Raw genomic sequence first — 27,389 nt, 5'->3', positions numbered from 1 at the left:
CAATCTCTCAGGTATGCATATTAACTTTATACTAGATGAGAGCAACACACAAAAATACAAAAAATCAGAATTACCAAATAGGACAAAAGCTACCATAGAAGTGATGGGAGGGAAACCATGGCAATGTGCAGAAAAGTGTTTAATACAACATTGAAACACCTTTTTTTTTTTTTTTTAACAGCAGATAATCACAGATAATCGAATGCGATTATCATGCGCATCTCGCCAATAAAGCCGGTTTCTGAGATCAGTAGTAAATCTCCATCACGTGCTTTCAGATGGAGCAGCATTTACTACACAGAGCCTTGGTTCACTGACAAGCTACGCAATATCGCATTCATTATCAGCGATGAATCGCCTGCGATTATGAACGCTGTATTGCGTAGCTTGTCAGTGAACCAAGGCTCTGTGTAGTAAATGCTGCTCCATCTGAAAGCACGTGATGGAGATTTAAGTTGTCAGGCAGTGGTCTGCATGTAGATTTAACATGCTTCATTCATTTAAGGTGTTTAAGTGTAAAAGTTGCGAAAGACTAGTATTTTAAAGATGTATGAAAAACATTTCTGCATATCAGCATGGTTTACCTTCCCATCATTTTGTAATTTACATCCACTTACCTCATCTGTGATGATAATGTACATTGTTGTGGTTGTCATTAATTAGCCTACTATCATTTGATACTTGGTGTACAATTTTGTTTTTTTTTCTGTTTCCAGATGGGGCACCGAACACGAGAGTAAAGTAGTTGAGGAGCAGTTTTGGGCAGTAACTAGTTACTGTAATATTACTTTTTGCAGTAACTAGTAGTGTAACTAATTACTAATAAGATTTCAGTAATAATATTAGTTACCATCCATAAAACAGCTTAGTTACTTTTGATGCCTCAACCCTGCTGATTTAAAATCCAACAATCAAATAATTCCTAGATTTATTTTCATAACTCGCACATGCATGTGATGTCTGGGATCTGTAAAAGACCGTACATTCACAAAAGTGGTTTAAAACTTGACACCACACATTTGAAAATGTCAAGTTGGAAATGCAGTGAATGGGAGCGGGAGATAGCTAAACAACAGCAGGATAACAGGAAAAAAAAAAAAAAAAAGAGCAGTATAAGTTTGAAGCATTTTATTCAACAGAATATTTGTTCCATTCACATTTTTTGACAAATTAGTTATTTCTAATTAAGAAATATGAATTAATCTGTCATTGTCATTATTTCATTGAAGGAAATAATCCATTGTGCATCAACACTTTTAGCCCAAAGGAACAACTGATGGAGCCAAATTTGTCAGTGCACAGCACACGTGGACTATTTTATCTAGAGGCGTTAGACCTTTGGGATGCTCAGCTTCACACATCTGAATTCCTACTGTACTTTGAAGTATGGTGTACCGATTACTTGCATCGGTTCGGATTCATGTTGAGTGTTATTGGTGAAGCAAGTCCTCGTGTGGACTCCAATTCCACTGGAACCCGCTGCTTTTTCCCTCTAGTAAAAGCTGGGATCTTAAGCTCAGCATTGTACAGACCAACAGAGTCTGCTACATCAAACCTTCCATCAACCAATATCACATCACCTGGGTGGAGATGATCTAAAAATACAGTTTTTTGTCAAGTATTTGTCTGATGTTCTGCCTCCCCATCCTTTTGACGTAAAAGAAACTGTTCCTTGTGGTGTTATACCAATTAGGCATTTCAGGGTATGGTGATGTTTGTATTTTGAGTAGGTCTGTGCTCTTGCTCTTAGGTCATCTGTGAAAAAAAAAATAAAATCCTGTCTAAATATAAATAACACAAGTGCCGGAACAAGTCTCGCATTTAACACTTCGTGTTCCGAAATGTTCTGCTGGCAGTTGGAATTGAGATCTTAAATATACAACTGAGCAATGAAAGGGAAAGGTTCATTCTCAGCCTCAAAAGATTTAACAGCAGTTGCTGAAAGGGAGATAGGTTTGTACCTGTCTGCAAAAATGATCAATGTCAAATGTCAAAACTACTTGTAACTTGGCATATGTGGGGATTTTACTGTTTCATCGTCTTTTTCAAAAGCTAGTTCATCAAAAGTTCCTGATTTAATTTGGTCTTTCAGCTTTGGTTTTCCTCCCCAAGGTCATTACATTCTCTCTGCAAGCTTTCAAACACTTCATCCTCAGCAGGTGGTGCCAGCTCAGCATCAGGCACTGATGACAATCCTAGAGCATCCAGTGCATTTTGCTTCTTTTCAACCCTCTTGTTCTTCATTCTGTTGTGCTGCTCATACCTCTCCAGGTCTTTCTCCCTCTTCCTCTTCTTTGTGGCTGGTGTGTGTGAAGACTGATGGAACCCAGTCAAGGGACAACAGGTCATCAGATTTGGCATCTAGAGTGATAGAAGAAAGTTTGTGCAACAAGTTGGGAAATTTTTTCCATTCTGACAAACTGGCTAAACAATCTCTCCCTTAAACAACTGCTGATAACTATTCAAACTGAAATGTAAACCTTTTCTTTAATTATATCTCATCACAACCTCAATTTAATTTGAAAAACAGTTTATCTTTCTGAACAAAAGTATATATCGTCTTAGTACTACATATGACTGAATAAAGCCGCAACAGGATTTGCAGATCATTGCATTTTCAGTTTAACATCTAAAAGCATCCCAAACTTTAACTTTAGCAAACAATGTTTAACGTTAACTTAACTAAATCAAAGCCACTGTAGTTGGTTGCCTAAGTCCACAACAAAAACAAACATAAGATTACATAAATATATGATTTATATCCAGTGTTTATGTGAGCTTACCTTCGATGAAGTGTTCACTGCAAATACGAGTGTACTTTGTTCGCTGCCATTGTTTGCCCTCCCCGGGGACAGAGGCACGTTTAATGGCACAAATCCCTCCTCTCTGGATTTTCTTTCTTGGACGGGATTCTGTACAAGCATAGCCCAGGCTTGTCTCATCTTTGGTTGGTACATCCTATTGCACAACAACTATCCGGCATTTTTTGCTAAACGAAAGAAATCACTCAGTTCGTGACTTAGCGGGCAGTGGAAGATAGCATTGTTTTGCCCGCCAGGGAGGCGTTCCCCTAGTGGCGTGACGTCACATGAAAACTATCAATATCAAGGTAAACTCCTCGTATGTGACAGCACACTTGGCAATAAAGCTCTTCTCTTTAAAAACAAAAAACAAACCACTTGGGAGTAGTCCCCTCAAATCATTTTTAAACATTTGCATTTCTCCACACCTGTCTGAATAGTTGAAATACATCAAAAGGAACTTTACCACTTTCAATTTACTGCTTTTTAATACAATGACCAGGACCTTTATATTTACTGGCAATTTGAGCTTTATTAGAATAAAATCCTGAAACGCCACAAATTCAAAAGTCAAATGGCAGATTGCAAATTAAAAAGGGTACATAAGATTAGCCAAGCATTAGAAAAAGAGGGGGAAAGCTTCTCTGAAGCCATGTTTGAAAATAATACCCCAGAAATGAGGAAATGCAAAACTGGACAATAAGTTTTAAAATTCTAATCTACAAGCAAAAAACACCCAACAACCCACACACACACACCAACAACAGCTCAACACTTTCATTTCCTGAGACAGCAAACAGTATTGTTTACACGGTCTTCTGTTGGCCCTTCTTCCCAATAAGTGACTTGTGAATATGGGGTATAACACCTATAAGGTTTGTGGGGGTTGGGAACAAAGAAAACAAGAATTGGATTAGATGCACACACAAAAAAAAATATATATATATATATATATATATATATGTGTGTGTGTGTGTGTGTGAAGAGTTTATTTGCAAAAACCAATAAAACTTTTTAAAAAATAAAAGAGCCGATCGCCGTGCATTATTCTCCACATATAGCGCGATCTGAACCCTAAACACGTTTTGTCATAAAAGCCGGTATTGTCCACTTTCAAGGCATCGCGAGTTCACGTTTTACTGCAGAAGCCGACAAGTGCCCTTGTTGTTTGTGAACAGAAGCCGACAAGTACATTTTAGCAAATCAGCACGCTGTATTCAGGTCAGGTGACAAGGCTACTTTCACTTTGAAAAGACGTGCTAGCTGAGAAGTGTTTCATCATTAGCCCTATTCGGACAGTGATGGTTTATCATGGGGACGCAAGTGATTTTCACCATTTATAGGGGGTAGTCGGTGATTTAATTGCCGTCCGAATCCACATCTCTGAGTTTACGAGAAGAAATCGATTCAAAATTCAGTGTTTAAACCCTTTTTGGGCACTCCCGAACACCGTACAGTAACTGTCGTACTTCAGTGTAATGCATACATATTTATTTCTGAAATGCTAGAAAGTATTTAAAAGAACAATAGGCTACTTCATAACTGCTCCACCACAGCAACTGGGAGCATAAAGAGATGAAAAGCACGTAAACATCTTAAATGGGTCTTTATTAGGCAGCAGCAGCAGGTATGCAATACAACTTTAAAATGTGTATTATAAACGGATATATAAATAACTAACTATATTGCGTATAATTATATACAACTATAGTGCGTCTATTTTCCCATTTTTAAACGGGAGATTTAAATAAATAATAAATAGGATTATATATTATAAAATATGCTTGAAATAATAATACATTTTACATTAGTATTTTTTAAATGCATTTTACACAATAAGAATAAATTTGTAAATAAAATAAAATTTACAGCAGACAATCATGTGACTGGCCATGTGAGCAGTGCGTTCCCGGGTTCGTAGGATCACAGATCTCGCTCCTCCACTGTGAATAAAATCGCCATCTGAATCCTAGTTTTTATTTTTTTCTGAATCTGAGCTTTATCACTGAGGTGATATGTAAACTCATTTTTACAGACGTCCATATGAGAAACAATTACCATCCGAATTAGGCTAAAGCTGACTAAAAGTGATTGAGGATGGATAATTTCGACGAACTTGATGAACCGGTGATATCTTCTTCAGATTAAACAAGTGTTTTTATTTTTAACGCTAAAAAAATGAAATGTGGAGTTAGCTGCTTTTGCCAAGAAACGACAGTTGGAGTTATCTGCTTTTGCTATAAAACAAACTATTAATATTTTAAAAAAAACAAACATACTTTGGTATGAGGCAATATCGTTTATATCAATATCAGTGTTTCTCACAGGATTTTGTGAGACTTGTGGCGGCAGGTGACGTCACATAACAATTTGCATTGAGACAAGTTTTGGCACTTCAGATCTGTTCTACTCCATGATAGGGTTGTCGCAATTACCGCAATACCGCGCTATTGATGAGCATAACCGCAGAGGAATGCAACAACCGCGATATTTCTGCGTTTTCTTTTTCGTAAGGTTATGCCATCCTCGTTTTACACTTTGTGCATGTGTACTGAATATTAATAATGATAACAATGTGCATCATGCTGATTTGTACAGAGGCTCAGTAAATTTGCACTTAACAAGCCTAAGGTTGTCACGTCCAAGGAAAGTGAAATCTGTCTTAGCATTGACGCTCTGCTGGTCAGCTAAGCCTTTAAAAGTTAAAATTATTTCAACAGCGTGTTTCATTACATATCTCTTTGAATGAATCAGCGCTTTTGAACATCAGTAGTGGAATGAACGGTTTAAAGACTCAAAGACAGTCAATTCAATTGACGCTACCTTGTGGCATAACAAACTGCACTGACTTGACAGCCCGTCTAGAACACGCAGGTGAAATATCAACAGAAAGTCTCGTCAGTCAGATTCGAGGATCAGAACTAACTGTTACATACATATATACATACACATGCATATATGTAAAACCACACTATTGAGCCACTCAAAATTACTGCAAGGGAAATTCCTTAAAGGGATAGTTCACCCAAAAATGAAAATTTGATGTTTATCTGCTTACCCCCAGGGCATCCAAGATGTAGGTGACTTTGTTTCTTCAGTAGAACACAAACGAAGATTTTTAACTCAAACCGTTGCAGTCTGTTAGTCCTATAATGCCAGTCAATGGGCACACAATCTTTGAGAGAAAAAAGAGAACAAAACATGCACACACAAATCCAAATTAAACCTTGCGGCTCGTGATGATACACTGATGTCCTAAGACACGAATCGATCGGTTTGTGCCTAAGAGAGGTAATTTTTTACCACTGATACACCGCAATGTCCAACCATCCTGAGCTCATCCACAACATCCGGCGCGTGACGCGTCAACAGCTCTGGACCATAGATATATATATACACATAGATATATACGTAGATCCTTACGTATCGCGGCCCATAGAAACCGTCGCTAATGAGGCATCTATGTATATGTATATATATATATATATATATATATATATCTCTGTGCACCAGAGCAGGTTGACACGTCAAGCGCCGGATGTTGTGACAGTCAGACATTGAGGTTTATCAGAGGTAAAAAAATAAAAAAATAAAAGAGATATAAATACTGTTCAATTTCTCGCACAAACCGATCGTTTCGTGTCTTAGGACATCAGTAGATCGTCACGAGCCGTAAGGTTTAATTTGGATTTGTCCGTGCATATTTTTTCTCCCAAAGATTGTGTGCCCATTGACGGGCATTATATGACTGACAGACTGCAACGGTTTGAGTTAAAAATCTTCGTTTGTGTTCACAACAAAGGCACCTACATCTTGGACGCCCTGGGGGTAAACAGGTAAACATCAAATTTTCATTTTTGGGTGAACTATCCCTTTAACCACGACAGCCCTATATGAATTGTCACACACGGTCATACACAACTGAATGCCCAATAAAGCGGTTCAAATTGACATTTTCTGTTGTCATACATTAAACAAGTATAAATAGTGACTACACGACCCATTAATACTACATGTTAAACAGGAAATCACTCTCACTATACTCCTTAAATCCTGATTTATAATCTGGTCTGATAAAATCAACATACATCTACACTAAAAAGCGACTACATGCGGTGGTTTTGGCTAGATTACGGTTTTGTCTCATTCAGTGCACTGCCTGCGTCAGAGTAACAAACTATGAGCATATTAACAGACAAATTATGTTCATATTTAAAAGTCCAAACACTCACTAAGCAAAAGGTGCTTGGAAATGCTATTTTGTACTCATTTATTGACGAGTCTGCTGTGGTATGGCCAACTGAATGCGCTGCTTCTCTGCCGCTCACTGCACAGAACAGACACAGAGAGGTGACACTGGGCCAGGAGAGTAAGACCTCGCGCGGCAGTACTAGCAACATCTTCCAACTGAATGAAAGCTAAGGTTTTTTCAAAAAAGTTGCTAGGTTTGTCAGTATACCTTTTATGGGAAAAAAGCCACTAAAAGGGTCTAAAAGTTGCTAAATATAGTGCTAAAGTTGCACTTGTGTGTGAGACGCGGGAGCTGATGGGAGGGGGCGGTGGGTATTTGTGGCAGTCAATGTGGATAATGTGGCGGGCCACCACAAATAAATCAACATATGGGAAACACTGGATATACAGTAGCTTGATACGAGGGCATCTGAAAAATATAGTGGAGGACAGACTGAACTGCTGCGGAGAAAGTGCATCATACAATTTGTTCTACATGTATCAAGCTTTACATGAAGGGATTTAAAAAAATAAATTAAAAAATCATAAGATATAGTAGCCTATAGTTTATCGTTTCAGTTTAAAGCGGCTCTGACAGAAAGGCTGTGTGTGCCACTGACAGAGACGCGCTGTTTAATGTGTTTGAGATGTGCTGTTTTCCTAAATGCATAACTTACATTTCACAGGTATATTCACCATCTGTAAATGTTAGAAAGCTGTGGAAATATTTCCATTTTGAAGTCATAAGTGCATGAGCCTTCTTGATTTGCTCTTCTCTGCTAAACTTCAGACTCCATTTAGAACAAGCACCGCCGCGCGCATGTGAGCCAAACAGACGGAGCTCAATTAAATATGAGCGCAATAATTCTGACTAAAATATACATTTTGCTGAAATAATTGTAGTTAACAATAAATGTGACATATGTAGAACTTTAAACCTACAAGTGTATTTGTATAACACTGACTGTAAAGTGACTGTAAAGGGGTAATCAAAATAGACTTTTTACTCAGTTAGCCTTTGCTTTATTATTTTTATTTTTAGTTTAGTAAGTTTAACTTCTGCTTTAAAACCATTATTTTTGTTTTTAGATTGCAATGTAATGTGATTTTAACCCTTTTGTTAAAAATCACATTAAAATAAGTTTTAAAAAAAATGTAGTTATCAGTTTTTGAAAATTAACTCTTCATATACACACATACACACACACACATCACATATATGAGAAAACTTACCACCACCCGCGATAGTCGCCTTAATGAGTGAGTCCAACTCTTCATCGCCTCTGATTGCCAACTGTAAGTGGCGTGGGGTGATTCTTTTAACCTTCAGATCTTTAGATGCGTTTCCTGCTAGCTCAAGTACCTTAGTGTAAAAACAGGCACATTAACTCAAAGGTTTGATAAACCTCTGCCCCAAGGAAGTCTTTTTACTTACCTCAGCAGTCAAATACTCCAGAATAGCAGCGCTGTACACTGCTGCGGTGGCTCCGACGCGCCCGTGGCTGGTGGTCCTGGACTTCAGGTGTCTGTGAATACGACCCACTGGAAACTAAAGTTGACAAAGATGAGTGACGAATAAGTTAATGAGCAGACAAAACTGGCTCGAAGCATGCCATTTCCCATAAGAAAAATTGTATAACCACCCAAATAAAAATTTCCTAAAGAATTTGTAGTTAAACAAACGAATTGAATTAAGAGCCTTTGTTCATTAACGGTGGTGTCAGACCTGCAGTCCAGCCCTCTGTGAGCGCGAAATAGCCTTTGCTTTCGCCTTCCCGGAGTCCTTTCCTGCTTTACCTCCAGCCTGCAACCAACAGAACCACATTCACTCATCGTGTTTTAAGTGTAAATGGTCTTAAGACCTCAGTTAACATTACGAACAAGACCGCGTTAAAATAACATAACATGTTCGCACTCGTGTTGATAGGACGCCAGTTAGCACACGAGCTACAGCTAACTAGCCGCACAGTATTATTCACTAGAGACTAAAAAAAATCACTCTACATGTACGTTTAATTTGTTAGGCATACATACAAAATACGAATAGTTCAAAACATACGACACAGAAGATAAATACTCACCATTTTGCAAATTGTGAATGTCGATTGTTTGAGGTGAACCTGCACAAACCAATCCTCACCAAATTCAAACTCAGTTACGCGCCTTCAGTGTGTTAAAATATAAACCGCCTCTAAATCCGGGACTCTCGCCTTGTAAACTAGCCAATCAGCTTCGTGTTTTGTTGTTTGGCGCATACATAGACCAGCGGATTTTGCAACTCTCACACAAAATGGGCGATGTATTTAATTATTTGTTTTGCCAGGTACTGTAATTTCATTATAACTATAATCAACGCCGAAAAATGTGTTTCATAAATCATTAATTTTCTGTTCTGTAGGCCTATATTTATGGATTTCTTTAAAGAAATGTACAAAGAAATGTAAAAAAAAAAAAAAAAATGCAAAAAATAAATAAATATACAAAGAAAAGTAAAAAAAAAAAAAAAATTCCAAAATAAACAATTATTCATAATTTTATTTCCTTATTTATGTATTTTTAATCCCCCATTTATTTATTTCCACATTTATTTATTTCTACATTTCTTTGTCCGTAGGGTAACGGGGAGAGCGTGTTTTACCCATGGTTTTACCTCGGGAATAGCAATTAGCCTTTTTCATAGTGGTGGGCAGAGCAAGGCTTCGTGAAACACTTGGCTACGTTTACATGCACACTTTTTGGTTCAGTCAGACTGAATTCATTCCGATTGATGAATCTGAGTGTTTACATAAACGCTAAATAAAGTGATCGGGTTGATGTGCGCGTTTATATGTCAAGCTTCAAATTGGATTTTTTTTTTTTTTTTTTTTGACATGCGCACACTACACAAATATGGGGTTGCTCACTGTTTGCACATAATAACCACTCTTCTACACTGTTTCTTTATTTGTTTTTAACAAGGGAATTAATATTTATCCACGTCTGGATAAATACATATAAACAAGCCGTGCTGCTTATATTTATCACGCAGAAAAATGCCCCTCCCTGAGCACAAAATGGGTGGTTGAGAATCCGAAACAAGGACTGGTGGGAGGTTGTCCTGCTCCATTTCACTTTACTAAGTGAAAGGAGAGTTTTATAATGACAGAACACGCATTTATACAGCATTTTATTCAAAAGGAAGAACCGCTGATTCCGCGCGTCATACGTCATTATGCTATTTCTGCATTATTGCACATGTGCAGTCCTTTCAGTCTCGGTTTTCAATCCGATTGAGTGTTTACATGCACGCTCAATCAGTTAAGGAATAAACCACCCCCTTCAATCCGATCGAAATTTTCATTCCGATCGAGCTCATTCGGATCGATTAAGGTGTTTACATAAAGCCTTTCAGTCCGATTGAGCCGTCAATCCGATTACAAACGGATTATTTGGTTGCATGTAAATGTAGCCATTGAAACAGTCGAAGCAAATGTGTCGAGGCTTTGAAGCAATTGTGACCTACGGTGACACCTAGTGGTCATTTTCAAGTATTGCTCTGTAAGAGCTTCGACAGAGAAAGCAGTTAGGCGAATTGACGAATTATAACGCGTGTTGTTTACAGATTCACCAAGTGATTTGGGGGAGTGGTTAGTGTTCTCGACCTTGGTTTCGAATCCCTGCTGAAACACTAATTCATATAATTATAGTAAGCATTTAAAATATGTGATTTTATTTTTCTGTTGTTGTGTTGACATCGGTCTGACATCTGAATGAACTCTTTGTGAATAAATATGTTATTTTGGTCATGAAAAATGAACATAAATAGACATCAAGCCACAATGTCTGACTTTTTTTTTTTTTTTACATATAAAGATTTTTATTTTAAAATATGGATTTTCTAAACAGTGTCTCAACACTTTGTGATCTGAATTAGATTTCGTACAATGCCTTGTTTAGATGGGCCAGCAGTGTCAATAGCAGGCCTAGGTACAGGCTAGCCGTGTTTCCACTGTCGGGCCAAAAGCGGGCTTGCTATTGCGTGCCAAGGCCAGTAGCGTTTCCACTGTCACTTCCGGGGCTTGATCGTGCCCAGGGACGATTCTAGGATTTTCATTTTAGGGGGGCTCAGCCCCCAATGAGGGTGTAATAATAATAAAAAAATATTTACAAAAAAAATGTATTGAAAATGTGTACAAAAAAAATTGTAGAACCGTTCTACATAAATTCAATTCAAACAATATAATTATTATTATTTTTTTAATTAATACAAAACACACACACACACACAATGTTTCAATCTCTGTCAATCACTCTGATATGCAATTAAAATGAGTGCACTGACTGAGTGCTGTCGGTCACTGTCTTTAATCATTTCTATGCATAACTGCATGGTAGTTAATGCCACATGCACTGTAATATTATGTTCTATATTGAAAGCTAAATTTTAAAATGAAACTAGCAATAACGTGATCGTTTTATAAAGTATGCGTTCACATGTGTGCTTTCGCTGAACAGCTGTGTTGTGATGAGTGGTGAATGCAGCGAAAACTTTACAGTAGATTGGAAACCGATTGCTCTCCCACGACTTTTTGTAAACTGTGTTTATGACAAATAACTGCATAGATGTAGATATTGTAACAATCTATCGATAAACACACCTTGTCCTCTCCTCTGCGCCACCGCAGTCTGTGGATTGAAGAACGCGCAGAAAGATGGGGAGGAGCCGAAGTCTGCTGCCGTTGTCATTTGAAATTTAAAGGGAAAGAATCGCAAGATTTTTAGGGGGGCTGAGCCGAAATTTAGGGGTGCTAAAGCCCCCCTAAAAATGGCCTAGCGACGCCCATGATCGTGCCTCGTCGGTGCTTCCTCAGGGCCAACGGCCGGGGTTTTCAGCTGGAGCTAGAGGAGTTTCTCCGCGTCTCGAGAGCGTCAGCGCTGCAGATCATTTCATAAAGTTAACAGCTATAACACCAGCAGACTTTTAAAATAATTTTAGATTAAAACTCACTTTCAGACAGCAGCGAGTGTTTGAAATAACTTGATCCGATGTGGATTATGATCACCATACAATGCAGAAATGCAATATGCACGCTAGCCATTAACGTTACCATAATATGGTAAATACGACCGCTTAAAGAAATCAGACGTCAGCTTCTCATTCTCTATCACAATCGTTTTAAAATTTATTTAGTAACATATTTTATCTGTCATACAGTAAGTTTCGTCTCAAGACTTTAGCTCCGTGTGTGTCATAAAAATATGCTTCGGTTTTATATATATAAATATATAATGGTTTTTGTTCGGGAGCTCCCTCAGGTCGTATTTTTGATGGAAAAATATAGAAATTATTCTTACTTAACGTGATGTATACTGACTACAAATAAACAGAAACAGACTAGGGTAGGCCTATTTGTCCTCTTTCTTTTGTGAAATAGTGGTTCACATTGCTTTATTTCTGTGTGACTAATTTTCAATCCTGATAAATTAATTCATTATGATCAATGTATCACTTAATAGGCTATTGTAAATCATCGATGCTTTTGGATTTAAATCTAACAAAACATGCAAACAAATCGCGCTAGTTCCAGTGACTTATTTCTGATTAGTTTTCTGATAACTTCTCTTTGTTGATGAAATGATGGGGTTGCGTGACGTTGAGAGGCGTGTAAAGGGCGGGTTTTAGTGAAGCACACCGGAGCTTCTGGCCCGACGGTAGAAACGCATCGTGATTTTGGGCTCTGGCGCTACAGGTCTGAGGCTATTAGCCCTGCCCGGCCCGTTTAAAGCACTGGCTCGCACTGGCTCTACAGTGGAAGCGGCTAATGTTACCATCCTCTGCACAGTGGCGCCTCCAGGATTTTTTTTATAGGATGGCCGAAAGGGGTCAGTATAAAATGTTAGGGTGGCACAATACAAAAAAGTGTTGCTTGCCTAAATCTAATGGCAGACAGTAATTTTTGGTGTTACCATTAATTCTGGGAGCATATAAAGTTCAGTAGGCTATTACTATACAGAGCAAAATGTAAAAAATCTGTATAGAACAAAATAGAAAAAAAGTCGCTCTGCAATTCAACTGCAAGTACCCTCATATTTATTTGGAGTGCAAATTAATTTCAAATGAGAGTAAAAGTAAACAAGAAGCATAGATGTTTAACCCATCACTTCATCAAAACAATTGGTACACTGACTGTTGCAGTAAGTGAAGCTCTAAATGTTCTCAGAATTTACAGACCTTTTGCTGAAGAAGGTGGATGTTGACTGCTTTCCTCTTCATTTCGATTATTTATCATAAACCCTACATTTTTGTGGAAATATGCTGTCAGTGCTTAATTTAAATATTTTCTGTTTCTGTTGTCAGACATAAATTAATAAAATACTACTTGTCTGTCTGGGTAACAAAAACTGTTCTACATATGTGACTTTAAGAGCCAAAGATAGTGCATTAAATGTTGCCCAAATCTGCAATAATTTACAGATCAACTCATGGAGTAACAGGGCTCTACGCTTACTTTTCTTTTTACGAGTACGGTCAAAAATTTAGGAGCACCTTCTAATCAATAATTAAAAATCCCATTACGAGGTGATATTTGACTCCTTAAAGTGATTTACAGGGAATTTTGTTTTTACCTTTGTAATGGCATTTTTCTAAATTTATTAGTATGTCATCTTTTATTTATCAATTCAAATATGTATAAGCTTTTTAACATTTCTAATTAAAACAACAGAATAAAAAGTAGAATAACAATAAGTTATCAATCAAATGCAATCAGTATTTAAGGAATAAATTTGTACTACAGAGGTGGCACAGAAGACCACACAAGTGGCTTGTACACTCAAAAAAATGATTCTTGCCAGTAATTGAAATGAAGCAAACAATTTAAATAAAGTATATTTAAAAAAGTAAAAAATAACTACTATTATTCCGAATTACACTTTCTCAACATGAACGTAATGGATCCGAAACCAACCTGATCGAATTACATAAACTATACATAATTTGTTGCAGTAAATCGCGAATGCAGATGTTGCGCATGCGCATATCAGATTTAAAAAATAAAAAAAAAACACTGAAGGCGGCAAATCGACTATGGCGCGACGTTGACTCAACGGTAGCATGGAAGATTAATGAAGAACAGATGAGGAGATTATACAAGGTAAGATATTTTCTTCGTTTATAATTGTTGTAGACTTAAACATAAACTATTTTTATGATTTGATCGATCCTGATTTACTGCCCTAACTGCACTTTTTGGCAAATGAACTAACGTTAGATATTTTCGGCCTTCCTGCTAACCTTATCTTGATCATTTTAAAATGTACTAACGTTATCCTTTGAGTAACTTATGCACATAATTTTTGCATAGGCTATAAACAGATTACGTGTGTATGATTTTTTTTTTTTTTTTTAAACAGTGCATGTCATCTCGATTTATATTCATTTTGCAAATATGTTAGAACATGTAACGTTAACGTTAAACTTTAGGATTTCACTTTAAAAAAAATAAAAAATCTGTTATCAAATATGCAATTTGGATCATTATAAGATATATGTGGTCGACTATGTGCATCTTTTTAGGCAGATTACGCGTGTATGACTTTAAAAAAAAATAGATTAGCCATCTCGTAACGACATAACGTTACATTTTGATTTTCTATAAATATGCTTTACAACTATGCTGAAGTGTTGTACAAACACGTTCGACAGTATATTAAAGTTGCATGTAAAAGTTTGTAGGATGTCCTGTTAAAACAAATCGTGTCCATGGAAGTGGAACATGCATTCTTGCTGAGTTCATTCATTACAAAAGTCATATCGTTTTTAATATTCCAGAGACATCGTTGTGACATCATTCCACACTGAATCTGATCAAGGTCAATCACTCACTTAAGGTATGTATAGTTTTTTTTTGTTTGTTTTTTTTTTTTTTAGAACATAACTAAACTTTATTCGTTTAATTTCTTTGTAAAGTGTTGATCTTTCCTCTCTTTTTTGACATTTATTTATGTGAGTATATGAAAGGTACATGTAAACGTTTTTAGGATTATAGGATTTCCATTTAAAACAAATCGTGTACATTCATGCATTCTTTTAATGCAGAGTTGCAATTTCATTACAAAACTTAAATTAAATGTCACCTTTACTATTTCAGAGACCTCATCATTGTGACATCACTCCACATTGTCTCCAGTTTGGTGCAATCACTCAATTGCAGTAAGTGTTGTTGTTGTTATATATATATATAACTAAACTTTACATGTTTAATTACTTTGTAAAAGTGTTAATGTTCTCACACTCATTTTTTATTTTTAGATATGTGAGTCTTGGGAATGTGGCAATGTAAAGTGTGTGGCACAGAAGTATCCAGTAGGTATGAGTTATTGAAACATTCTAAGCTCAAGCATGGACATTTTGGGGCAAGGTTCAGGCATCATTGTGTATACAGTAATTGTCCTTGCACTTTTAAATCATGGAATAACCTCCTAAGTCATATATACCGTGCCCACTGTGATCAGTCATCTTCAAAACAAGAACAGTTAGCCACATTTTCATGTCAGCTGTGTGCATGCATTGAGTCAAATGAAAGAGATTACTTCTGTCATCTAAATGAACATTTGCGCAAACATGAAACTGTGACTTGTGTATTTAAAGAGTGTACATTTAAAAGTAACATTTATAATACATTTCATACACATAAAAACAGGAAGCACAATCCACATGGTCTAACTGACTTTAAATTAGATGTTGTCACCGTCACTGCAGACTGTCAGGAGTCAGCCAGTTCTCCTGTTGATTTTCCCGCATGTTCAACAGAATCGGTTTTAGAGTCATTCAGTGATGCTAATAATGATGAAGATATTTCTAAGGCAAGTGTTCTTAATATTGCCCTTGTCTTATTAAAGTTGGAAAACATTTTGCATGTCCCAGCCACCGCGGTTGATGAATTACTTCAGGAACTACATTATTCATTAACTTCAGCATCAAATCAAGTGACTTGTAGCATCATTTCTGACATTCTTAGAAATCACAACTTAGAAATTGATGAGTCTGTCATTCAAGAGCTTTCTGAAGCAGTGGGCAGGTCAAATCCCTTGGTTAAAGCCATAGAAAAAGGTGGTCCCCTTGCCACAGCTTTCAAGCGGAAGCAATTCTACAAGGAACATGTAAGTGTTGTAGAGCCAATTGAGTTTATCCTTGATCAAAAGAGTCGAAAGACCTATCAGTATATACCAATTTTGCCTTCTCTTCAGCTGTTGTTTAGTTGCAGTGATATTTTAAAGTGTGTTACTGGTGACCACGAGAGACAGAAAACTGATTCGGGGGTAGAGAAAGAACAGCAGTATAGGTCTATCAGAGATGGTCTTTATTGCAAGGAAAACTCTTTTTTTTGTGGAGAGGAATTGAAAATATCTTTGTCATTGTACATTGACGATTTTGAGCTCTGTAACCCTTAGGCACCTCACGTAAAAGCACAAACTTTGTGGGGTCTATTGGATTTTGAATAACTTGCCTCCCGGGTGCAGTTCCACACTTTCATCTATCTATCTGGCAGTTTTATGCAAGACTGAACATGTAAAGTCATATGGCTATAGCACAATTTTAGAGCCCCTTTTACAGGAATTGGTTACTTTAGAGAGTCATGGTGTCTACATTCCTGAGCTTGGACGGTTTGTGAAAGGTACAGTCCAGTCTGTCATTGCAGATAATTTAGGGGCCCACAGTTTAGCAGGCTTCATAGAAAGCTTCTCTGGTGAGTACTTTTGCAGGTTTTGCGTAGGGAAGAGATTGGAGATCCAGGCTGAATCTGTTCAGACCGGGGACTTTGCCCTTAGAACAAAGGAAATTCATGATGAACATGTCACTTCTGCAAATGAAAACTCTGCTATATTTTGTGGAGTAAAAAGAGGTTGTGTGTTAACAGAGAATTTATCTCACTTTCATGTTACTAGAGGCTACGCACCTGATATTGTACATGACTTGTTTGAGGGCATTGTCCCATTTGAACTTGCACTTTGCTTGAAAGAATTTGTTTCCAAAAAGTATCTGTCTCTTGATACTCTAAACACCTTGATCTTGAACTTCCCCTATAAGTGGGGTGACAAAACCAATAAACCTCACATTATTCCATGTACATATGCCTCCAAGAAGACCATTGGAGGTAATGCACATGAAAATTGGAATTTACTGAGATTGCTTCCATTCATCATTGGAGACTTGATACCAGAGACTGAGCCTGCCTGGCTTGTACTTCTTGATTTGAAAGAAATAGTTGAACTTGCTGTCGCCCCTATTCATAACGAAGAAACAATAGCCTACTTAAACTGCAAAATTGTAGAGCACAGACACAGATTTGTTGAACTTTTTCCAGCACAACTGTTACCAAAACATCATTATGTGGAGCACTATCCACAAATGATTCAATGTTTTGGACCTCTAGTAGGGCAGTGGACTATGAGGTTTGAGGCGAAACATAGTTTCTTTAAGAAAGTTGCTCGCCACACAAATTGTTTTAAAAACATAATGCTCACACTGGCTGCCAAACACCAGCAAATGATTGCTTATCAGATCCATTCCTGTAGCCTTAAGAAGTCCACACTAGAAGTTACAAGTGTCTCCACACTTCCTGTAGATGTTTTAAACAAGGAAGTGGTAGCAGGTTTAAGACAGAAATATCCAGGAATTAATGAAGTTCATCTTGCAAAAAATGTGACAAACAATGGGATAAATTATAGAACTGGTATGCTAATTTCATTTGGGTCAGCTGGTGGGCTCCCAGAATTTGCTGAAATTCTTCAAATCTGTATTGTCAAAAGCAGTTTGAATTTTGTTGTGAAGGTACTGTGTGCATGGTATCAAGAACAATTTAGAGCTTTTCAGTTGACTGTCTCTCCTGATAGAGAGGTTGCCCTGGTTGATCTAGATCAGCTAACTGATGCTTATCCACTGTATGATTATATGGTAGGAGGAAGACGAATGTGTTACGTAAAGAACGAGGATACAATCTGCAAGTAAACTGTTTATTGAAAGTCAAAATGGAATGAGATAGATCCGGGTGATGCAGGCGGTGGCACAGGGACTTTGATGGTCAGACGTGGCGTGATGGATGAAGTGCAGCGTGCTCTGATGACGGATGACGGGAACCAGACACATAGACGATCCAACAAGACGTGAAACCGGAACACAGGAACTGAAGACGGGACACGAAGCACGGAAACAGGCTCAGACAACATAGACTTCATGAAACGATCTGACAAAGGAGATGAGAAGGTGGTAAGTATTTATAGGAGGTGAGATGAGTGGCAGCTGGTGACGAAGAGTGATTGCAGCTGGATACTGATCAACGGTAACGATCCGGACACACCCACTCACATGTAAACAACAAAGCACGAGACTAGAGAGAGACATTGGATCTATGAACCGTGACAGTACCCCTCCCCCTAGGAACGCCTCATGGCGTTCCCAGAACCTACCTGTCGATTGTAATCATCGATAAGGGAGTGATCCAGAATGTCTCTAGCGGGTACCCAACTTCTCTCCTCTGGACCGTAACCTTCCCAGTCCACCAAGTACTGGAATCCGCGTCCCCTCCGCCTTGAGTCCAGCACACGATTGACCGAATAAGTGGGTTCTCCATCTACGAGTCGCGGCGGGGGAGGAACCGGTGTTGGCGGATGTCTGAGAATGAAATACGGGTTTAATTTTGGATACATGAAAGACGGGGTGAATCCTCCTGTACACTGGAGGCAGGTTGAGGCGGACTGCCACCGGACTAATGATCTTGGTGACAGTAAATGGGCCAATGAATTTGGGAGCAAGTTTATTAGACACGGAGCGGAGAGGAATGTTCTTGGTAGAAAGCCACACTTTTTGACCAGCGACGTATACGGGAGGCCTAGACCGGTGGCGATCGGCTTTGGCCTTGGTGCGCAACCCCACCTGGAGTAGAGTCTCACGGGCTCTAGTCCATGTGCGATGACACCTCTGGACGGGCGTGAGCGGAGGGACCGCGACTGGATTCCAGACTAGGAAAAATTGGTGGCTGGTACCCTCGCTACACTCAAGCGGAGATAGGCCCGTAGATGACACTGGCAACGTGTTGTGGGCGTACTCCATAGAAAGTTGTTGACTCCATGAGGAAGGATTCTTGGAAACCAAACATCGTAACGTTCTTTCCAAATCCTGGTTGGCTCTCTCAGTTTGGCCATTGCTCTGGGGGTGGAACCCTGAGGACAGACTGACAGTCGCCCCCAGAAGCTTACAAAATTCTCGCCAAAATTTGGACACAAATTGGGGTCCTCTGTCAGAGACCACGTCCGTCGGGAGGCCATGTAACCGAAGACATGGTCAACGACAATCATCGCTGTCTCCTTGGCTGAGGGTAATTTGGGCAAGGAATGAAATGAGCCGCCGAGAACCGGTCCACCACGGTCAAAACTACCGTGTGACCCTGAGAGGGGAGGCGGTAACAAAATCTAGCGCGATGTGGGACCAGGGTCTCGAAGGGACCGGCAGCGGTTGGAGTAACCCATCTGGGGGTCGATTGGAAGTCTTACCAGTGGCACAAACTGAGCAAGCCAAAACAAAATTGTGAATGTCACGAGCCATGAGCGGCCACCAGAATCGTTGCTTGACTAAAAATCTAGTGCGAGTAACTCCTGGATGACAAGCCACATTGGAAGAATGCCCCACTGAATGACGCTGGACCTCAGACCCTCAGGCACAAATAAGCGATTCGGTGGGCAACCGACCGGGCGTTACCCCTTCTAAGGCCTTCTTGACCTTCGATTCGACCTCCCATACAAGTGTGAAGATGGATGCTCCTTGCAACCTCTCGAAGGCTGAAGACATCAACGGCAAAGGATAAGTATTCTTTACCGTGATGTTGTTCAACCCCCGGTAGTCAATACAAGGTCGCAGAGATCCGTCCTTCTTCCCCACAAAAACCCGCCCCGCTGGAGAAGAGGAAGGCGAATGAACCCTGTTGCTAGAGAATCAGAAATATATTTCTCCATAGCCTCCCTCTCTGGTGTCGAGAGTGAATATAACTTGCCCTTGGGCGGAGCCGTACCTGGTAATAAATCTATGGCACAGTCATAGGGACGATGCGGAGGGAGAGAAGCAGCCCGAGACTTACTGAACACCTCCTTCAGGTCCAGGTACTCCGTGGGCACGTTAGACAGATCCACTGCCTCCTCCTGCAACACAGGGACAGAAACAGACGGACAGGCAGACAATAGACAAGACTTATGACACTGGTTACTCCACGAAGACACAGACTTAAGCTGCCAGTCCACTTTAGGGTTGTGACGGGTGAGCCAAGGGTGACCAAGGACAATGGGTGCAAGGGGAGTGTCCAGGATATAGAAAGAGATGATTTCAGTGTGGTTGCCTGATGTGATGAGGGTGATGTCTTCTGTGGCAAAAGTGATGGTGGGAAGTTCTTGTCCATTGAGTGCGTGTACAGCAATCTGATGTGTGAGGGGTTTGAGGGGAATCTTGAATTGGCGTGCGAATGAGTGGTCCATGAAATTACCTTCTGCCCCGGAGTCCAAGAGTGCTTGACAGTCGTGAGTGAGTGTTGACCATCTCAGTCTTACCGGGAGAAGGGTAGATGTTGATGAGGTCTTCTCAGCAGAGATCCCACCCGACAGTAGCCTCATACTTACTATCGGGCTTGGCCTTTTACCGGACAGTTGTTAGCATAGTGTCCGGCCCTCCACAGTATAAGCAAAGGCCCTGGGACCTCCGCCTTTCCCTCTCCTCCCGGGAAAGCCGAGCTCGACCAACCTGCATGGGCTCGTGATCGTCGACGGGGCTGACCGCGTCCCCGCCTCCAAATCGTGGACCCTCGGCACCTGCCAGAGGGCGTCTACTCGTAGCGTGACCTCCCACTCGGGCTAGTCGAGCATCAACTCTGAGGGCTAAGGCAATGAGTTCATTAAGAGATTGAGGCAGGTCCAAAGCATAGATCTCTCTGGACGCGGTCAGCCAGCCCATGCAGGAACATGTCCCACTCGTCTCCTCGTTCCATTTGCTCTCCGCTGCTAGGGTCCGGAACTCTATTGAAAAGTCTGACACTGACCTCTCTCCTTGCCGTAAATCAGCCAGCATTCTTGCAGCTTCTCTTCCGCCGCTGCCCGGTCGAAAACTCTTTTCATCTCAGCGGAGAGCTCCTGGAGCGAGGCGCAGCACGGATCTTCATTCTCCCACACCGCCGTTCCCCATAACGCCGCTTTCCCAGTCAGGAGGGTGAGTACAAAGCGACTTTGGATCGCTCGGTCTGGAAAGTCTTGGGTTGGAGAAAAATGCATGGAACACCGGGTTAGAAAGGCTCTGCAAAATTTTGGATCACCTGAATAGGGCTCTGGGGTTGGTAGGCGTGGCTCCGACTGGGATGGGCTCTCCGATGGTGTAGGGGGAGCGGCCGGTGTTGGCGGCGCAGTGGGAACTCGTAGCTGTTGGATCTGCTGGGTGAGCTCGGACACCTGCGCCACTAACGCCTGAACAGCGCGACCAGTATCGTGTAAATTCTTTTCTTGAATGTCCAAACGAGCCATGCTGTTGCTCAAACAGTCCTCCATGGTTGGCGCTGATGTACTCGCTGTATCCATTCTTGGTCAGATCGTTCTGTTACGTAAGGACGAGGATACAATCTGCAAGTAAACTGTTTATTGAAAGTCAAAATGGAATGAGATAGATCCGGGTGATGCAGGCGGTGGCACAGGGACTTTGATGGTCAGACGTGGCGTGATGGATGAAGTGCAGCGTGCTCTGATGACGGATGACGGGAACCAGACACATAGACGATCCAACAAGACGTGAAACCGGAACACAGGAACTGAAGACGGGACACGAAGCACGGAAACAGGCTCAGACAACATAGACTTCATGAAAACGATCTGACAAAGGAGATGAGAAGGTGGTAAGTATTTATAGGAGGTGAGATGAGTGGCAGCTGGTGACGAAGAGTGATTGCAGCTGGATACTGATCAACGGTAACGATCCGGACACACCCACTCACATGTAAACAACAAAGCACGAGACTAGAGAGAGACATTGGATCTATGAACCGTGACAGAATGGTGACCCTGAAGAGGCACATCCTCATTTAAGGTAATATATTTATGAAGTGTTTTTATTTAAACTAAGTTACAGCGCAAAAATTGTATTACTGATTTATGTAATTTTCTGCTTCATTCCCTCTTTTAGAAAAGAAAAGAAAAATGTCGAGTCCGGTCATTCTGAGGATTGTTTTTGGTGGGGGTGACGATGCAAGAAAGCTTACACTTAAGACAGGAATCCCAAAGTCTGTGGATGACCTTTTCCTTGAAATAATGACTGTTTTTGGGGTGAAGCAAAAGTTCAGGCTCCAGTACAAAGATAAGGACTTTGGAAATGAATACATGAATCTCATGTCAACCAGTCAAATTGAAGACAGGGATACCCTGAAAGTGATTTTTCTATCAACTGATGATTGTAACCCCTGCATGCAAGAGACTGCACCTGATGCACCTTCCTGCTCCAGCATTCTTGTTCCTTCACCCAGCTCAACTTGTAGCTCTGACACTCTCGACACAAGAGATGTTAGGCCTTGTGCCATTGACTCAGTCCAGGAAGTCAACTGGTCTGATGAATCGTTTTCCAGCAGCGCTGAAACTGTCTTAATTCGTCTCCGGTGTCTAGAACGAGTTCTTGGCCTCAGGTTTTTGTAGTTCCTCGTTTTTCATGTTCTGCTGAAATTCAGCTTCAGAGAGCTGACACAGAGTTCAACAAAAGTGGAATGCTACTGATTCCACCACCCAAACTAAGATCTGACATTCTTGAAGGCATGGCTGAGGAGATCTTTAGGTATGCAGCATACCCCACTGATAATCAGCTTGATCAGGCAGCTGAAGCCTTGATAAATGCCCACCCTTGCTTGAGGGAAAAAGGAACTCGCACTGGCCATGAAGGATGGAAACACTACCTAAAGATTAAGATGGCTAATTTTCGCTCTAAACTCCGAAATCGCTGTGAACTCTCTTTGGAACAAGCGCAAAGGTCAGGGTAAAGCAGCATCAAACATCAAAAAGCCAAAAAAAGCTGAGGTGAATTTCCTTCCTTGCCTTCCAAAAGGAGAAACAGCAGAAAGCATGGAGAAGGAAAGAATAGCGCTCTTAACTGAAGTGAAAAAGAAAAATAATGAGGCAGTCGTTAAGGAAAAAATGCACTTGACCTTCTCCTATAGGCGGCAAGAGTTGGTTGAGGACTTGCCAATGGTTTCTGATTTACAAAGCAGGTGGCCTGCGCTGTACACAGTAAATGAAGTAAGTGTTATTGATATTTACACAAGAAATATTTTGTAAATTTCAATGAATTCCTCCACAATATATTTCATTATCTTCATTTCCCTTTTTCCTCTCAGATAAACGCAGAATTCATGCGGATAACGACTGTGCCGCTTCTGTCAAAGTTCTTGGCGCAGCTGGACAAATACACTGCTACTCTGCAGAAGGTTTTCAGCAGCAAAGGAGGTGCTTCTGGACAGAAGATATTACGCATTATGGTTGCTGCAGACAAGGTGTGGTAAATTGCATTTCACTTCTTTAGACGTAATAACAAATATCAAACTATAATCAGTTTTCATTATTGTGGCATTTCTGATATTGTTTAATTTTGTGTCAAATTTTCAGTGTGGCGACATACACATTAAACGAGATTGTGTCATTCAGAGTCTGTGTGTGTACCTCAACGAGGACATGACAACAGTCATCAAAGAATTCCAGGTTTGTATACATATGCCCTTTTTTTAAGGACCTAACGTACAATGCCAGCCTGTATGTTGCCAATATTTTAGTATTTTCATTTATTTATTATTACATTATTTAATATTTATTTACTTATTTTGACCTTAGGACTGCAACCCAGAAGAAGCAGAAATAGGAATATCTGAGACCACTCTGGGGCTTTTTGTGATTCGCAAAGAAGGTGCTGGTGCTGAGGATGAGCCGGTTGATGTTGGAGTTGTGATAGAGGGTGTAAAGCTGCTACAACACTTAAAGAGTATTTCCTTTGGATTAGTAATGCTCTTCGGACTGATCTACGCTCTCAACTTAAGCTACCCTCAAAGTCTCAAGTTCACATTTGAATTCTTCCAGAAGGTACTGATGAATTTAGATGGCAGCAAGCTTTCCCCAAAGGTTCAAGCGCTTAAAATTAAAATGTTTCAGTGAATAGGACATTCATTGTTTGCCTACATGTTTCCAACAACTGGAGGGACATTGGAAACTTTTAAACTTTTAGACAAGAATGCCCTGAAAGATATATTTTTACAAACTGATGACACTAACTCCAGCATGCAAGAGACTGCACTTTCCTGCTTCCTGTAACTCTGAAACTTTTGATACAGGAGATGTTACCCATATTGCTATTGAGTCCAGGAAGTCAACTTATCTGATCACTCATTTTCCAGTAGCATTGAGATGGTCTTGAGTTACGTCTCCAGTTCTTTGCCCTTGTTATAGTAGTTTCTCGTTTTTCATGTTCTGCTGAAATTCAGCTTCAGAGAGCTGACACAGAGTTCAACAAATGTGTAATGCTCCTTATTCCACCACCCAAACAAAGGTCTGACATTCTTGAAGGCATGGCTGAGGAGATCTTTAGGTATGCAGCATACCCCCTCTGCAGTGAGTAGGACACGTTTTGCTGGCCTAAATGCTGAAATGTGAAAAACTGTTACATGTATTAAAAAAGTGTTGAAAACTTGATATATGTAAAGTAAAATAATTGCTTTTCTTTTATCACTTTTCTTTTATTTATTTATTTTATTGTATTGTATTTTTCTCTAAGGGTCCTGGTTGTTTAATTGATTTAACAAATATTTAGGAAGAGAAGGGACCATTTACATTTGTGTTTTGTGTTATAGATCAGGAGAAAGCACATTGTTTACCGTACTATGCAATGATATGACAGTGTTACCTTGAAAATGTGAAATTCATGTTTGATGTTGAAGTATGGTTCCTTGTTGATCCCTGTTACTTGTTGGCACACAAAACTAAAGTCAAACATGAGTCATAACCCCTGGAAGGTTCAGTTTAGAAGGATTCATGGAACTGCAGAAAACAGTTGCCTTTATTTGTTAAGTACTGCATTACAGTATGTCTTGCTTTCATGCTGTTTTTTTTTTTTTTTTGGTCAGATTGGATGTTACTTTTGACTCATGGAGCAATTACAACACAATAAATGTTTGAAAATGTAACATGTTTTGACTATTTATTTAATAGAATTAAGAAAATGTAAGGTGATTATATAAAGCAAGTAACAATAAGTTATTGGAAATGAGTAAAGTTTATGTATTATACAAGCATAAATCACAGTTCATCAGTTATCATAAAATTTATTTAATTCATTCACGTTAACTGAACATGAACGGGTGAAGCTTAAATAAATGTTAACTTTTGCATTGGATTTATGTGATTAAATTGGATGGAAAATTGACATCTAATTGAATTACATAAGTTTTAACTTTTGGGGTTAAATATTTTTTTGAGTGTAGGCGTATTTTCAAATGTTTAATGAAGCTGAGAGTGCAATTAAATTCATAAATTCATGTTGAATGAGTTAATGTTTTAAATATAACATTTTGAATATAGAAATATTAAATTATTTAAATAAGAGGAAATACACTTTAAAAATTAAACTAAATCTGCCAGCAGGTGGCGGCATGTCACTGCTTTTATCACTGAATCATTCATTTATTTGATTTGTTTGAACGGCTGATTCATTCAGGAACGAAGTACAGTACATGACTGTCTTTATTGACACTAGATTCCTTAAAAACACAGCTCATGCATGAACAAAACACAGCTGTGTTTGAATGGAGATGCGCAGCGGCTCAGCTGTTACTTTGTCGGAAACTATTTTCGTTGACGAAATAGAGCAAAATAAGGCAATACTGTTGTAGTCAGAAAATATAAGTAAATTAATATTAACTTCTTGTTTAATGAACTGTTGTATTAAATCCATCACATTTGCAAACTCCCTTAATAATCATTAAAAGCTGTCACTCATCTTAGTTTGCATCTCACAAAACTCTATTATAATCAGCTCCTTACACTGCACAGTGAATCTCTAATTTACAGTCTGTCTTCGCGTTGTTTGTTATAATGAGTGGATACGTCTGTAAGTGATAGGCTACATTACTCAACGCAGCCAAACACGTTGTGAATACATTAGAAACCTTTGAAGCTCCTTCAGTGCAAACTCAAATATGCTGATTGGGTCAGTCACACGTTTCTCCTAAATATTTTTTTCATAGTCGCACGCAGTAGCCTAGTTTTCAGCCTCAAATGCAACTGAAATGGCTGCACTGTAGAGCCCAGAGTAATATTAATCTAATAAAAACTTAGATCAGTTCGTAATTAATGCCTTAGTGACGCCTAATCTATAGCCAAACAGTATTGTATTATGTGAGTTTGACAGAATAAACTAAGTTTTATATAACATATGAAAACTAAGTTTTACTTGTAAGTTTCCTCTCCCGCGTTGATTGCATCTCTCAAACTTGAACAGACCATGTGCTGCAGTATGCTTCGATAGTGCGGCTGTGTGAGTGCGCTGTGTGAGTCTCTCGCCGCAACGCAGGTAAAGAGGGGGAGGGGTTGAGAGCGAATTCTACGGTACACATAATACAAGTTTATTATATTTATTTTTAATGTAGTGTTTCGTCAATGTCCGTGTTAATTTATGTAAAAAAATATTATTCTAAAAAAAACTCCACTCTTTCTGTTTGGGGGGGCCAGTGTCATTTTAGGGGTGGCCGTGGCCCCCCCTTGGAGGCGCCACTGCCTCTGCACCCCCCCAAAAAGGGCAGGATGAGTGCTCCTCAAATGGCTCATCATGGATAATGTAATATTACAGTAGGCTAGCTGCCTATCACACATACATCTCACTTTATTTTGTGTTTCCAAATGGAAATGCTCCCACACCACAGATGGCCGGCATCTCTTGCGTGGAGCTTCCATTATTATGTAATCTATCAATATGAACTAATCTATGTATCAACTAGCCTGTGATATCCTATCTCTAACTTGCTGTGCTTGTCACTATCTAACTTATATGAATGTATCAGCATATTATCCTAATTATCTGTCAATGTCTATAGCCTATCTATCAATATCTTAATACTTGTCATCTAGAATATAATTAACCAAATTACAATATATCCGGACCCGTTCATGAAGTAGCTCATCCGGCCCGGATCCGAACTGGATCCGTTCATTAAGTGGGTTTAAAATGGGTAATCTGGCCAAAACTAGCTATGGAAATACCTAAAATAGAGCTGACAAACATTATGTAGATTGCTCTATAAAAGCTTAAATATTCCATGTCTCCCTTTATTA

The 27,389-nt window shown here is 39.5% G+C and overlaps 3 protein-coding genes and 1 pseudogene across 3 annotated transcripts; 2 read left to right on the top strand and 2 right to left on the bottom strand.

The window, feature by feature from the left end:
• Positions 1-1,131: 1,131 nt before the first annotated feature.
• On the bottom strand, positions 1,132-3,157 carry LOC131543334 (THAP domain-containing protein 1-like; annotated as a pseudogene).
• Positions 3,158-3,307: 150 nt separating this feature from the next.
• Positions 3,308-9,263, bottom strand: LOC131543336 (histone H2A.Z-like). The gene is made up of 5 exons (XM_058780575.1): positions 9,113-9,263; positions 8,758-8,835; positions 8,467-8,580; positions 8,265-8,394; positions 3,308-3,669 (listed from the first exon to the last, which is right to left on the bottom strand). The coding sequence occupies exons 1-5, from the start codon at positions 9,113-9,115 to the stop codon at positions 3,608-3,610; spliced, it is 387 nt and encodes a 128-aa protein (XP_058636558.1). The 5' UTR covers positions 9,116-9,263; the 3' UTR covers positions 3,308-3,607.
• A 4,610-nt stretch (positions 9,264-13,873) lies between these two features.
• Positions 13,874-16,463, top strand: LOC131543836 (uncharacterized). Its single transcript, XM_058781653.1, has 4 exons — positions 13,874-14,164; positions 14,842-14,900; positions 15,161-15,222; positions 15,322-16,463. Exon 4 carries the CDS (start codon positions 15,339-15,341, stop codon positions 16,461-16,463), a length of 1,125 nt encoding a protein of 374 aa, XP_058637636.1. The 5' UTR covers positions 13,874-14,164; positions 14,842-14,900; positions 15,161-15,222; positions 15,322-15,338.
• Positions 16,464-22,691: 6,228 nt separating this feature from the next.
• On the top strand, positions 22,692-24,762 carry LOC131543333 (uncharacterized). Its single transcript, XM_058780571.1, has 4 exons — positions 22,692-23,315; positions 23,414-23,569; positions 23,682-23,774; positions 23,904-24,762. Exons 1-4 carry the CDS (start codon positions 23,142-23,144, stop codon positions 24,219-24,221), a joined length of 741 nt encoding a protein of 246 aa, XP_058636554.1. The 5' UTR covers positions 22,692-23,141; the 3' UTR covers positions 24,222-24,762.
• The last annotated feature ends 2,627 nt before the right edge of the window (positions 24,763-27,389 follow it).

This window comes from Onychostoma macrolepis, chromosome 07 (genome assembly GCF_012432095.1).
Source record: "Onychostoma macrolepis isolate SWU-2019 chromosome 07, ASM1243209v1, whole genome shotgun sequence".
Lineage (NCBI taxonomy): Eukaryota > Metazoa > Chordata > Actinopteri > Cypriniformes > Cyprinidae > Onychostoma > Onychostoma macrolepis.
Note: the sequence above shows the minus strand (reverse complement) of the source record. Positions and strands in the feature narration are given on the sequence as shown.